Source organism: Hylobates moloch, unplaced genomic scaffold, assembly GCF_009828535.3.
Source record: "Hylobates moloch isolate HMO894 unplaced genomic scaffold, HMol_V3 SCAFFOLD_3, whole genome shotgun sequence".
Classification (NCBI taxonomy): Eukaryota; Metazoa; Chordata; class Mammalia; order Primates; family Hylobatidae; genus Hylobates; species Hylobates moloch.
Window position 1 is genome coordinate 33,447,145 of NW_026652278.1, and position 13,891 is coordinate 33,461,035.

The 13,891-nt window shown below is 45.0% G+C and overlaps 1 protein-coding gene across 2 annotated transcripts in view; it reads left to right on the forward strand.

The window, feature by feature from the left end:
* Window positions 1-7,164: 7,164 nt before the first annotated feature.
* CWF19L1 (CWF19 like cell cycle control factor 1) overlaps window positions 7,165-13,891 on the forward strand; it is a 35,470-nt gene continuing 28,743 nt past the window's right edge. The window contains exons 1-3 of one of the 2 annotated variants that reach the window (XM_032180400.2): window positions 7,165-7,289; window positions 12,787-12,871; window positions 13,805-13,883. In XM_032180400.2, the coding sequence (XP_032036291.1) occupies window positions 7,198-7,289; window positions 12,787-12,871; window positions 13,805-13,883 (256 nt within the window). In that variant the 5' untranslated portion in view covers window positions 7,165-7,197. Of the gene's footprint in view, window positions 7,290-7,407; window positions 7,426-12,786; window positions 12,872-13,804; window positions 13,884-13,891 lie in introns of those variants that run through there. The other variant, XM_058436095.1, reaches the window with a different exon arrangement.

Genomic DNA, 13,891 nt, shown 5'->3' on the forward strand with positions numbered 1-13,891 from the left:
TATTTATCTTGTCTTTATGCTAGGAACATTATTTGAATTATTCTCTTCTACCTATTTTGAAATGTACAATAGATTAACATTAGCTATAGTTACTCTACTGATCTATCATAGGTCTTATTTCTTCTGTATTTGTGTCCACTAATCAAACTCTTCATCCTCACATCCCCACTACCTTTCCTCGCCTCTGGTAACCACCAATCTACCTCCATCTCCATGAGATCCACTTTTTTAGCTCCCACATGTGAGTGAGAACATGTAATATTTGTCTTTTCTCTGCTTGGCTTAGTTCAGTTAACACGATGACCTCTAGTTTCATCCAAGTTGCTGAGAATGACAGAATTTCATTCCTTTATGGCTGAACAATATTCCATTGTGTATATATACCACATTTTCTTTACCCATTCATCCACTGATGGGCACTTAGGTTGATTCCATATTTTAGCTATTGTGAATAGTGCTGCAATAAACATGAGAGTGCATATATCTCTTTGATATATTGATTTCCTTTCTTTTGGATACATACCCAGTAGTGGAATTTGCTGGATCATATTGTAGTTCTATTTTTAGTTTTTGGAGGAAACTCCATACAATTTTCCATAGTGGCTGTACTAATTTACATTCCCACCAACTGTGTACAAGAGTTCCTCTTTCTCTGCATCCTTGCCAGCATCTGTTAATTCCTGTCTTCTTGATGGGAAATTTCAAGTGGGATGAGGTGATATCTTGTTGTGGCTTTGATTTGCATTTCTCTGATGATTGGTGATGTTGAGCATTTTTTCTTATAGCTGTTGGCCATTTGTATGTCTTGAGAAACGTCTATTTTGATCTTTTGCTCCCCCCCCCTTTTTTTTTAAGAGATGAGTTCTCATTATGTTGCCCATGCTGGAATCAAACTGGGCTCAAACAGTCCTCCTGGGACCAGGCATAGTGGCTGAGGCCTGTAATCCCAGCACTTTGAGAGGCTGAGTAGGTGGACCATCTGAGGTCAGGAGTTCAAGGCCAGCCTGGCCAACATAGTGAAACCCTATCTCTACTAAAACTACAAAAAATTAGCCAGGCATGGTGGTGAGCACCTGTAATCCCAGCTACTTGGGAGGCTGAGGCAGGAGAATCACTTGGACCCCGGAGGTGGAAGTTGCAGTGAGCTGAGACTGTGCCACTGCACTCCAACCTGGGTAACAGAGTGAGACTCCATCTCCCCCTCCTCCCCCCGCCAAAAAAAAACCCTTCTGCTTCAGCCTCCTGAGTAGCTGGGACTACAGGCAAGCACCACCACATATGGCTTTGCCCATTTTTAGATAGGATTATTTGTGGGTTTTTTTCGCTATTGAGTTGTTTGAGCTCCTTGTTATATTTATTCTGGTTATTAATCTCTTGTCAGATGGATAGTTTGCAAATATTTTCTTCCATTCTGTGGGTTGTCTCTTCATTTTGTTGATTGTTTCCTTTGCTGTGCAGAGCTTTTTAGTTTGATACAATCTTATTAGTCTATTTTTGCTTTTGTTGCCTGTGCTTTTGAAGTCTTATACAAAAAATTTTTGCCCAGATCAATATCTTGGAACATTTCCCCAGTGTTTTCTTCTGGTAGCTTCATAGTTTCAGGTCTTAGATTTAAGTCTTTATCCATTTTGATGTGATTTTTATATATGGTGAGAGATAGAGTTGAGTTTCACTCTTCAGTATAGGGCTATCCAGTTCTCCAAGAATCATTTATTGAAGAGACTGTCCTTTCCTTATTGTATGTTCTTGGCACCTTTGTACTTTTGGTATTGACATAAAATGAGTTGGCTGTAAATGCATGGATTTATATGTGTTCCATTGGTCTATGTGTCTATTTTTATGTCAGTACCATACTGATTGGGTTACTATAGCTTTGTAGTAGATTTTGAGGTTGGGTAGTATGATGCCTTCAGCTTTGTGCTTTTTGCTCAGGATTGCTTTGGCTCTTTGGGGTCTTTTGTGGTTCCATATAGATTTTAGGATTGTTTTTTCTATTTCTATTTCTGTAGAGCAGCAGTCCCTAACCTTTTTGGCACCAGGGACCACTTTTGTGGAAGACAATTTTTTCATGGACGCGGAGGAATTTTTTTTTTTTAATGATATGAACCATATTTATTGAAAACATTACTCTCCTCCCCTCCCCTCCCCTCCCCCCCTCCCCCCTCCCCCCTCCCCTCCCCCCCTTCCCTTCCCTTTTCCTTTTCCTTTCTTCCCTCTGTGGCCCAGGCTGGAGTACACTCGGCTCGCTGCAGACTCCCTGCGTCCGGCTCCCGTGATTCTCCTGCCCTGGCCTGCGGGCTGCCTGGGATTGCCGCCGCGCGCCTCCACCCCTCCCTGGTTTTTCTCCTTTGGCTGGAGGCCCGGTTTCGCCATGCGGGCCAGGCTAGTCTCCAGCTCCTGACCTCCGGTGCTCTACCTGCCTCGGCCTCCCGAGGTGCTGGGACTGCAGACGGAGGCTCGCTCATTCGGTGCTCGGTGCTGCCCGGGCTGGAGTGCGGTGGCGTGGTCTTGGCTCGCTGCAGCCTCCGCCTCCCAGCCGCCTGCCTTGGCCTCCCAGGGTGCTGGGATTGCAGCCTCTGCCCGGCCGCCGCCCGGTCTGGGAGGTGGGGAGCGTCTCTGCCTGGCCGCCCATCGTCTGGGTTATGAGGAGCTCCTCTGCCCGGCTGCCCCGTCTGGGAGGTGAGGAGCGCCTCTGCCCGGCCACCACCCCGTCTCGGAGGTGAGGAACGTCTCTGCCTGGCCGCCCATCGTCTGGGATGTGAGGAGCGCCTCTGCCCGGCTGCCCCGTCTGGGATGTGAGGAGCGACTCTGCCTGGCCGCCCCGTCTGGGAAGTGAGGAGCGCCTCTGCCCGGCCGCCCTGTCTGGGATGTGAGGAGCGCCTCTGCGCGGCCGCCCCGTCTGGGAAGTGAGGAGCGCCTCTGCCCTGCCGCCCCGTCTGGGAAGTGAGGAGCGCCTCTGCCCGGCCACCCATTGTCTGGGATGTGAGGAGCGCCTCTGCCCGGCCACCCATTGTCTGGGATGTGAGGAGCGCCTCTGCCCAGCTGCCCCGTCCGGGAAGTGAGGAGCCCCTCTGCCCGGCCTCCACCCCGTCTAGGAAGTGAGGAGCGTCTCTGCCCGGCCGCCCCGTCTGGGAAGTGAGGAGCACCTCTGCCTGGCCGCCCCGTCTGGGATGTGGGGAGCACCTCTGCCCGGCCGCCCCGTCTGGGAGGTCTACCACAGAGGCCAGAAGCAATGTGGGGGCTGGATGTGGTGGCTCACGCCTGTAGTCCCAGTACTCTGGGAGGCTGAGGCGGGTTGATCACTTGAGGCTAGGAGCTCAAGACCAGCCTGGCCAACATGGCGAAACATATGAAAAATACAACTGTCAAACCAACCAACGAACCAAGCGACAACAAAACAGGTCTACCCTGGAGTCATACTCTAATTTTTTCTATTTTCCTCCCTTTCTGATCCTTTATCCCACTTTCTTTTTCTTCCTCTTCCTTCTCCTTCTTCTTTGTCAAATAGAGGATTGAGTTATTATCATTGATCCATACAAAGTCCCTCTCTCATTTATTTTCTTTAATTCCCACCCCCCATTTCTATTCCCCGTCTTCCCATGTGCAACTTTCCTAATATGTTTGATATGCATCTTTTTGTTCGTATGTACTTTTAGAAAATGTTTATTGTTTTGTGTGCAAAAAATAAAATAAAATAATCCACTAACCCAAAAACAAACAAACAAACAAAAAAAAGAAAACATTATTTCTCGCCTTTCTCAAATTGAAGACTGCAAAAAATAAAAGCAGTGCTTTATTGAGTTGTCATTAACCTTGAGAACAGTGGCGCTGCCTCTCCACGCTCTGGGAACGGTGGAAACCGTGGCTGGTGCGTGCCACATCTATCCCACCTCGCTCTACAAAACAGTCCTGACGTCAAATAAAACTATCGTGGCCGGGCGCGGTGGCTCACGCCTGTAATCCCAGCACTTTGGGAGGCCGAGGCGGGTGGATCACGAGGTCAAGGAAATCGAGACCATCCTGGCTAACACGGTGAAAACCCGTCTCTACTAAAAATACAAAAACAAAATTAGCCAGGTGTGGTGGCGGGCGCCTGAGGTCCCAGCTACTCTGGAGGCTGAGGCAGGAGAATGGCGTGAACCCGGGAGGCAGAGCTTGCAATGAGCCTAGATTGCGCCACTGCACTCTAGCCTGGGCGACAGAGCGAGACTCCGTCTCAAACAAAAACAAAAACAAAACAAAACAAAAAAACAAACGCTCGTACATGACATTTACATTAGAAAAAGAGAGCTGAATGTAGGGATGGGGGGATGGTTTGGGGATGAAACTGTTCCACCTCAGATCATCAGGCATCAGATTCTTGTAAGGTGCGCAGCGCCCTAGAACCCTCGCATGTGCAGTTCACAATAGGGTTCCAGGCTCTGTAAGAATCTGATGCCACCACTAATCTGATAGGAAGTGAGCTGAGGCGGTTATTCTCACTTGGCCACCGCTCACCTCCTGCTATACGTCCTGGTTCCTGATGGGTACTGGTCCATAGCCCGGGGATTGGGGATCCTTGCTGTAGAGAATGCCATTTGTATTTTGATAGGGATTGGACTGAATCTGTAAATTGCTTTAGGTAGTGTTGTCTTTTTTTTTTTTTTCTTTGAGATGGAGTCTCGCTCTGTCGCCCAGGCTGGAGGCTGGAGTGCAGTGGCTGGATCTCCGCTCACTGCAAGCTCTGCCTCCCAGGTTCATGCCATTCTCCTGCCTCAGCCTTCTGAGTAGCTGGGACTACAGGCGCCCGCTACCACGCCTGGCTAATTTTTTTGTATTTTTAGGAGAGACGGGGTTTCACTGTGTTAGCCAGGATGGTCTCGATCTCCTGACCTTGTGATCTGCCCGCCTAATTCTTCTAATCCATAAGCGTGGAATATCTTTCCTTTTTGTGTGTGTGTCCTCTTTCATCAGTATTGTATAGTTTTCCTTGTATAGATCTTTCATTTCTTTAGTTAAATTGATTCCTACGTAGTTTATATTCTTTGTAGCTGTTGTAAATGAGATTGCTTTTTTGATTTCTTTTTCAGATTGTTTGCTGTTGGTGCATATAAGTGCTACTGATTTTTGTATGTTGATTTGGTATCCTGCAACTTTTACTGAATTCGTTTATTATTTCTAACAGTCTTTTTCGCGCAGTCTTTTGATTTTTCAATACGGATGAGTTTTTATGTCTTACTTTTGTATCCTCTTCTGGGAATTATTACCTGCTCATGTTTGGCAAACTTCTACTCTTCTTTAAGATTCAGTCTTGAGTGCCACTCCTGGGCAGTGCTGTATTATCCAAAGAGTAGGAAAAAATGCATGCTTACGTGCCAGCAAAGCAGAGCCATCAGTGTTTATGAGGCAAGAAACAAACAAAAAAGAAGGCTTGTAGGCTGTGGGAAAAGCCAGAACTTTGTAGTTTTGTTTGGTTTTTGAGACAGGGCTTGCTGTGTCACCCAGGCTGGAGTGCAGTGGCAAGGTAATAGCTTGCTGAAGCCTCCATCTCCTGGGCTCAAGTGATCCCCCCACCTCAGCCTCTGGAGTAGCTGGGAGTATAGGCATACGGCCACCATGCCCAGCTAACTTTTTTTTTTTCTTTTTAAATTTGTAGTAGAGACGAGGTCTGGCTATGTTGCCCAGGTTGGCCTTGAACTCCTATTCTCAAGTGAACCTCCCGCCTCAGCCTCCCAAAGTGCTGGGATTACAGGCATGAGCCACTGTGCCTGGCCTGTAGTTCTTCTTTAATCTTACGTTTTATTAATTTTGAATCATTTAGATGCCCTTGATGAGTGTTCCCTTCCCCTCAGTCGTCAGGAACTCTCTCTTGTTTGCATTTCCTTACACACTTGTTTCCTACCACTTGGCCTGAACCCTTCAAAAAAGTCAATATTACAAAAACTAAAACCAAATAGGTAGGAGGGCTTTTGTAGATTAAAATAAACTAGAGACAGAACCAAATGCAAATGTGAAACTTGATTGGATCTGAATCAAAACAAGCCCCAAATATAAAATCAGTTTGGGGGAACAAATGGAGAACTTTAAATATGGATGTATATTAGGTAATATTATTGAATAATTAATGTTAATTTTCTTAGCTGTGTTAATAGTATTACGGTTATGTAGGAGGATGTCCTAATCTTAGGAGATGAATGCAGATGTATTCCTGTTGTCTGCACTTTATTTTTTTTCTGAGACGGAGTCTCACTCTGTCGCCCAGGCTGGAGTGAAGTGGCGCGATCTCGGCTCACTGCAACTTCCGCCTCCTGGGTTCAAGCGATTCTCCTGCCTCAGCCTCCCGAGTAGCTGGGACCGCAGGTGCATGCCACCACGCCCGGCTAATTTTTTGTATTTTTAGTAGAGACGGGGTTTCACCGTGTTAGCCAGGATGGTCTCGATCTCCCAAAGTGTTGGGATTACAGGCGTGAGCCACTGCGCCTGGCCTGCACTTTACTTTCAAAAGATTCAGTGAGAATGGAAGGGCTTGGGCACTTTGAGAGAAAGAGAACACAAGCAAATTTGGCAACATGCTGAGACTTACTGAACCAAGGTAATAGCCATTATTCTTTTAACTTTTTTTTTTTTAATTTGAGACGGAGTTTCGCTCTTGTCGTCCAGGCTGGAGTGCAATGGCGCGATCTTGACTCACTGCAACCCCCGCCTCCCTGGTTCAAGCAATTCTCCACCATGCCCGGCTAATTTTTGTATTTTTAGTAGAAACGGGGTTTCACCATGTTGCCCAGGCTGGTCTTGAAAGCCCGACCTCAAGTGATCCGCCCGCCTCAGCCTCCCAAAGTGCTGGGATTATGGGCGTGAGCCGCTGCGCCCGGCCTCTTAACTTTTTGATAGGTTAAAAACTTACAAAAAACGTGGATAGAGGGGGTCTGTCTTGCCCACTAGACCGATATGGTTAGGTTAGGTTAGGTTAGAACCCGACATTGTGCTCTGTACTTCCTAGCCATTCATTCGCTTCAAGTGCTCTGAAATTTAATTTAAAAAATCATAGTTGGAATCCTTTTGGTCACTTCCTCTTTCTCCCTTCGTTCCTCTCTTTCCCTCTTGATTCTTCCTTGAGGCGCAAACACCTGAGAGAGGCCTCTGTCCCTCGGCGGTCTCCGTAAGTAAGTGAACCGTTATTGGCTGGAGGGCGCTGACGTCTGATTGTTGCGCGGTCGCATGTTTCCGGGGAGCGCGGATTCGCATCCCAATTTTAGGTGGCAGTCACAACCCATACTATTCGGACAGATGGCACAGAAACCGCTGCGCCTGTGAGTGACCGTGAATGGAAGCCTCTCTTTCTGTGTCTCTTTCGTGTGTGTAGGTGACGACACGGGCAGGAGTCTTTCCCATGACGGGAAGGGAGAAGGAAAAGGCGGAGAGACACGGGGCTGCTGGGGAGCTTAGGTGATGTCTTTGCCTGGCCGGGGCTGACCTCTTTTCCTGGCCGTTTTCGCTTTTCAGGGGGTTTCTCTTGGCGACGCTCGTTGGGAGAGGCGGAAGCTCCCAGAGTTAGGCCTCCTCCATCTTAGGGGGCAGTCCTGGCCTCTGACACATCCTTTCCCCTTCGTTTTTCCTGACCCCATTTATTTATTCTTCAAATAGCCATTGGGCCCACTGATGTGCCCTGGGCAGTGGTGGACAGAGTAGATAGGGACCCTTACCTGGGGCATTTTTTTTTTTTTTTTTTTTTGCGTGGAGGAGGGGTGGTGGTGGTGGTGAAGAGAGGGCTTCATGCAGCAAGTATTTATTGAAGAACTGCAGTGTGCCGGACGCTGTGCTAGGTGTTGCAACAGATGGAGTTCCTGCTTTAATGGAGCGTATAGTCTAGAGGGACAGGTACTAAAGAATCCAGATAATGGGCCGGGCGCGGTGGCTGAGGCAGGAGAATCGCTTGAACCCGGGAAGCGGAGGTTGCAGTGAGCCGAGATCGCGCCACTGCACTCCAGCCTGAGCGACAGAACGAGACTCTCAAAACAAAACAAAACAAACAAACAAAAAACGAAACAAATAATGGCCGGGCGCGGTGGCTCACGCCTGTAATCCTAACACTTTGGGAGGCTGAGGCGAGCGGATCACTTGAGGTCAGGAGTTCGAGACCAGCCTGGCCAACGTGGTGACACCCCGTCTCTACTAATACAAAAAAAATTAGCCAGGCGTGGTGGCGCGTGCCTGTAATCCCAGCTACTTTGGAGGCTGAGGCAGGAGAATCGCTTGAACCCGGAGGCAGAGGTTGCACAGTGAGCCAACACTGCACCTCTGCACTCCAGCCTAGGTAACAGGGTGAGACTCCGTCTAAAAAAAAAAAGGAATTCAGATAAATGTAAAGTTACCATAGTGATAGGGCCAGGCGCAGTGGTTCACGCCTATAATCCCAGCGACTCGGGAGGCCAAGGCAGGAGGATCACTTGAGTCCAGGAATTCAAGACCAGCCTGGGCAATATAGCAAGGCCCCGTCTCTACAAAAAATACAGAAAAAAAAAAAAATTAGCCGGGCGTGGTGGTCCCAGCTAATTGGGAGGCTGAAGCAGGAGGACCACCTGAGCCTGGGGAGATCGAGGCTGCAGTGAGCTGTGATCGTGCCACTGCTCTCCAGGCTGGGTGACAGATTGAAACCCTGTCTCAAAAAAAAAAAAAAAAAAAAATTGCGATAGTGGTAACTTTTGGGAAGAAAATATTCGTGGTTCTGGGAGAGTGCATAAGAGGGGTATTTGGCTTAATGGTAGGAGTCAAGAAGGCTTCCCGAGAATGTTAGGATTGAGCCTTGGGAAATAAGAGTAATCCATTGCTTAACAGCAGGGTTATGTTCTGAGAAATGAGTTGTTAGGCGATTTCGTCATTGTGCGAACATCTTTGAGTGTACTTACAGAGACCTAGATGGTATGGCTTCCTGTACACCTAGGCTAAATGGTATAGCCTGTTGCTCCTAGGCTACAAAGCTGTACATCCTGTTACTGTGCTGAATACTGTAGGCAATTGTAACACAATGGTAAGTATTTTTGTATTTTAATATAGAAAGGGTACAGTGAAAATACCTGGCCGGGTGTGGTGGCTTATGCCTGTAATCCCAACACTTTGGGAAGCTGAGGTCAGTGGATCACCTGAGGTCAGAAGTTCAAGACCAGCCTGGCCAACATGGTGAAACCCTGTGTCTACTAAACATATAAAAATTAGCCAGGTGTGGTGGCGGGCACCTATAATCCCAGCTACTGGAGAGGTTGAGGCAGGAGAATGGCTTGAGCCTGGGAGGCGGAGGTTGCAGTGAGCCGAGATCGCACCACTGCACTCCAGCCTGGGCGACAGAGCGAGACTGTCTCAAAAAAAAAAAAAAGAAAAAGAAAAAGAAAAAAAGAAAATACTGTATACAGGAAAAAAAAAAGGGCACACCTGTGTAGGACACTTACCATGAGTGGAGTTTGCAGAACTGAAAGTTTCTCTGAGTGAGTTAGTAAGAGGTGAGTGAATGTATTACTTTACACTATTGTAGACTTTATGAATACTGTACACTTCACCGATATTAAATTTATTAAAATATTTTCAAAAATCTTAGTTTACTGTAACTTTTACTTTATAAACTTTAAGTTTTTTAAAACTTTTTGACTCTTGTTATAACACAGCTAAGACACAAAACACATTGTACAGCTGTACAAAAATATTTTCTTTATATCCTTGTTCTACAGGCTTTTTTCTATTTTTTTTTTCTTTTTACCCTTTAAACTTTTTTTTTTTTTGGAAACAGGGTCTCACTGTCTCCCAGGTTGGAGTGCAGTTGTGCAATCATGGCTCACTGCAACCTCAACCTCGTGGGCTCAAGTGATTCTCCCACTTCAGCCTCCTGAGTAGCTGGGACTACAGGCGCAAGCTACCACACCTGGCTAATTTCTGTATTTTTTGTAGAGAGGGGGTTTTGCTATATTACCCAGGCTGGTCTTGAACTCCTGGGCTCAAGTTACCCTCCTGCCTCAGCCTCCCAAAGTGCTGGGATTACAGACGTGAGCCACTGTGCCTGGCTTTAAACTTGTTTTGTTGCAAACTAAGACACATACACATGAGTCTAGGCCTACACAGGGTCAGGATCATCAGTATCACTGCTGTTCACCTCCATATCTTGTCCCACTGGAAGGGCTTCAGTAGTAATAACATGGATGAAGCTGTCATCTCCTATGATAACAGTGCCCTCTGGAATACTTCCTGAAGGACCTGCCTGAGGCTTTTTTACAGTTAACTTTTTTTTTTAAGTACGTAGGAGTATACTCCAAAATAACAGTAAAGAGCATATCATACTAAATATATACATGTATTTTTTGAGATGGAGTCTTGCTCTGTTGCCCAGGCTGGAGTGCAGTGCCGTGATCTCGGCTCACTGCAAGCTCTGTCTCGTGGGTTCATGCTATTCTCCCGCCTCAGCCTCCCGAGTAGCTGGGACTACAGGCGCCTGCCACCACGCCTGGCTAATTTTTTGTAATTTTAGTAGAGACGAGGTTTCACTGTGTTAACCAGGATGGTCTCGAGCTTCTGACCTTGGGATCTGCCCGCCTTGGCCTCCCAAAGTGCTGGGATTACACCGCACCCGGCCATAGCATGCTAAATATTATACATAAACCAGTAACATAGTTGTTTATTATCATTATCAAATATTGTATACTGTACATAACTGTATGTGCTACACTTTTTATAACCACCAGCCCAGTAGGTTTATACCAGCATTACCACAAACAAATGAGTAATATATTGCACTATGATGTTACAAATGGCTAGACATCACTAGGCGATAGTAATTTTTCAGTTCCATTATAATCTTATGGGACCGCCATTATATATGTGGCTCCTTGTTGACCAAAACATTGTTATGTGGCACATAACTGTATTCTTGTCTTTAACCTAAAAAGGTTATTGAAATGCTTAAGAACGCTTTGGCATGATCAAACTTTCATTTTGGAAAGCAGTTCTGTCTGCAATGTGGAGAACAAATCAGAGCCAAAGTAGAGAACAGCTGGGATTAGGTAGAGTGATGACAGAGGAATAGTTTAGGGATTCAGAGTTTATTAAGGAAGTAAAATCAGCAAGGCTTGTGATGGTTTAATTGTGAGTGAAAAGGAGTTGGCCCTGTTGGGTCATAGATTTCTATCTTTATTCAGTGGGATAGAGAACACTGGAAAAGGGCCCAGATGAGGAGATGAGGCACCTGGTGATGTATAAACTGGACAGTGGATCTCCCAGAGACAATGGTAATTCCATGTGACAACTGCTGTGATGGAAGAAATGTAGGATCCTATGGGAACACTAGAAATTGGTAACTGATAGGTACTAGAAGGCTTCCTAGAGGAGGTGGTGCTCAAAATATAAATAAAAGTCATATTAGTTTATGACCAAGCTTGCTCTGAAATGCTGTAATACGGTTTTCTGAGTTTTTGAGAAGGGGATGACTTCTGAGCCAGCCAGGAAGGCTTCAGAAATGTGCTAAACCTTGAAGGATGGGAAAAGCTTAGATTCAGGATGGGTAGGGTGGAACTACCCTAGGGAATGACAGAGGCAGAGAGTAATCAAATTGCCGGTAAGTAAGGTTTCAGTTAAGAAAACTTGGAGAAAGCACTAGAAAGATGACAGGTCAGGGCTTGTGGAAAGCTGTGGTTATGTAGGCAGTGGGGAACCTCCTAATGTTTTGAGGAAAGAACATTAAACCGACTACTTTCTGTAGGATGGATAGGAAGAAGAGAAGGCATTAGAGGAAACATAAGTGTATTCTGTACTTTGAATCTAACACTAGATGCATTGTATTTTTTTCTGATTCTTCCTCTGCCATAGGAAGAGGGTGGGGTGGAGTGGAGTGGAGTGGAGGTTGCAGTGAGCCAAGGTCATGCCACTGCACTTTAGCCTGGGTGACAGAGTGAGACCCTGTCTCAAAAAAAGAAAAAAAAAAAAGTTTGGCGAGGTGTACAATAAAAGCACGCCAGAAAGAAATACTCACAAAACAGTAAAATTTTAATATTTCAAGATGAGTTAAAAGACATTAAGAAAATGATATAAGCCGTGGAAAAACCACATAAATCAGAATTAGAAAATCTCAGAAATGAGATGATAGTAAAAGTCACTTCACAACGTAGGGCCAGTTTACCTTACCAATGTCAGCTCTTGCCATTTTCTACTTCCTGCCCCATAACACTTCACACATACCTCCTGTTGTAGCCCTTTTCTTATAAATTTATAATGATTAGAGTGCCTTCCTTTCCCTGATTATAAACTCTTTGAGGCTTAAACTGAGTCTTTCTCCACCTTGTACTGCTAACATGTTCTTAGCATAGTATACTTGGCATATTGTACTTAGCATATGGTAGGTGTCCAGTACCTGTTTATCAAATGAATAACTGAAGCCCTGTACTAAGATAGGAGGAGTCAAAATAAGAAGGATAGAACGAATGTGAAAGATGTTTGGAAAAAGGGATTGATGGGACTTGGTGACTGGATGGGGGATTTTTGACTCTTGTTGACCATGTCAGCCATAGACATGTCCACAAAACTTAGGAATGAGGAGAAGAAGCTGGCTCAATTGTGGAGTAAATGATAAGCTAAATTTTAGATATGGCGAGTGGGAGGTGTTGGTGAGACCCTCAGTGGATCTGCCTAGTGGTTTACGTGCACTGAACCTTGCAAGGTAACTGCAGAGAGACTAGATCATGTATCTATCTAATCCAAAAGACTAGTATATACCAAACCTGGCAGGCCCATTTGTTTCCTGAATTGCTATAATGTTTATCTCTTTGTTTGCAGCTTGGCTTGTGGAGATGTTGAAGGAAAGTTTGATATTTTATTCAATAGAGTTCAAGCAATTCAGAAGAAAAGTGGAAACTTTGATGTAAGATGTTTGTTTTTACTGAATTTAATTTTACCTTTGTAGTCACAAATAAAAATAAAGTTTGCACTCCTTTAAGTCTTGATTGAACACATACCGTTTTTGTTAAATTGAGTTCCCTTCATGAGCATAGGAACTTAGTAGCTGCTGAGTGGTTGGGGGAGGGAGACCTATTTACTATTTACTGCTGATCTTTATATTTTTTGAATTTGAATCTTGTTACTTTATCACTGTACAAAAAGCTGAAAACAGACTAGCAACACTTCCCTAAGTGATTCTGACCGCTGGGTGTGGGAAGCACAGATCTATTTCATGAATGTGGTGAGGATTAAGTCAGGTAACATATATACCAACCCATCACAAGCTTAAAAGCTCTATATGAATGTTGTGTATAGTTGCCAACTAGACTGTAAACTCCTAAGAGTACAGAAGAGAGTATTCCAGGTATGAGGATAATTGTTCATTGGGTTAAAGGTTGACTAAAGACAACAGGCAGGAAATGTGTTTTTTATGCCCTGTGTTTCTCAGTTTCTAATATTTTAAGTTTTTTTGTTTCACACGGGGATTCTTTGAAGATCTATTACTATGTGACTGTATATTCCAGGGAAGGATATCTGGAGAGAGCCATGAGTGGCAGAGTGGGACTGGGAATTTGAGGAGCACTTGAATTTTAACTTATTTTAAAAGTTTAGTTCCTTGACTCTCTCTTACCCATCTCTAACTTGAATTTGACAGCCAAAGAGCCAAAACTTAATAATTCATAGAATCAGTAACTGTTAACAGTTGCTGCTAAAGAATTGTATATTGAAATCTGCAAATTGATTAAGAATTAAAAACTGATTTGAAACTATTAAATAACTAGTCAAATATTACTATCAATTATGTACTGTTTGATATTTTAAAATCTCATATATCTGTTTAAAAAACTCATTTTAGCTGCTGTTGTGTGTAGGAAATTTCTTTGGCTCCACCCCAGATGCTGAATGGGAGGAGTATAAGACTGGCATCAAGAAAGGTATAGAA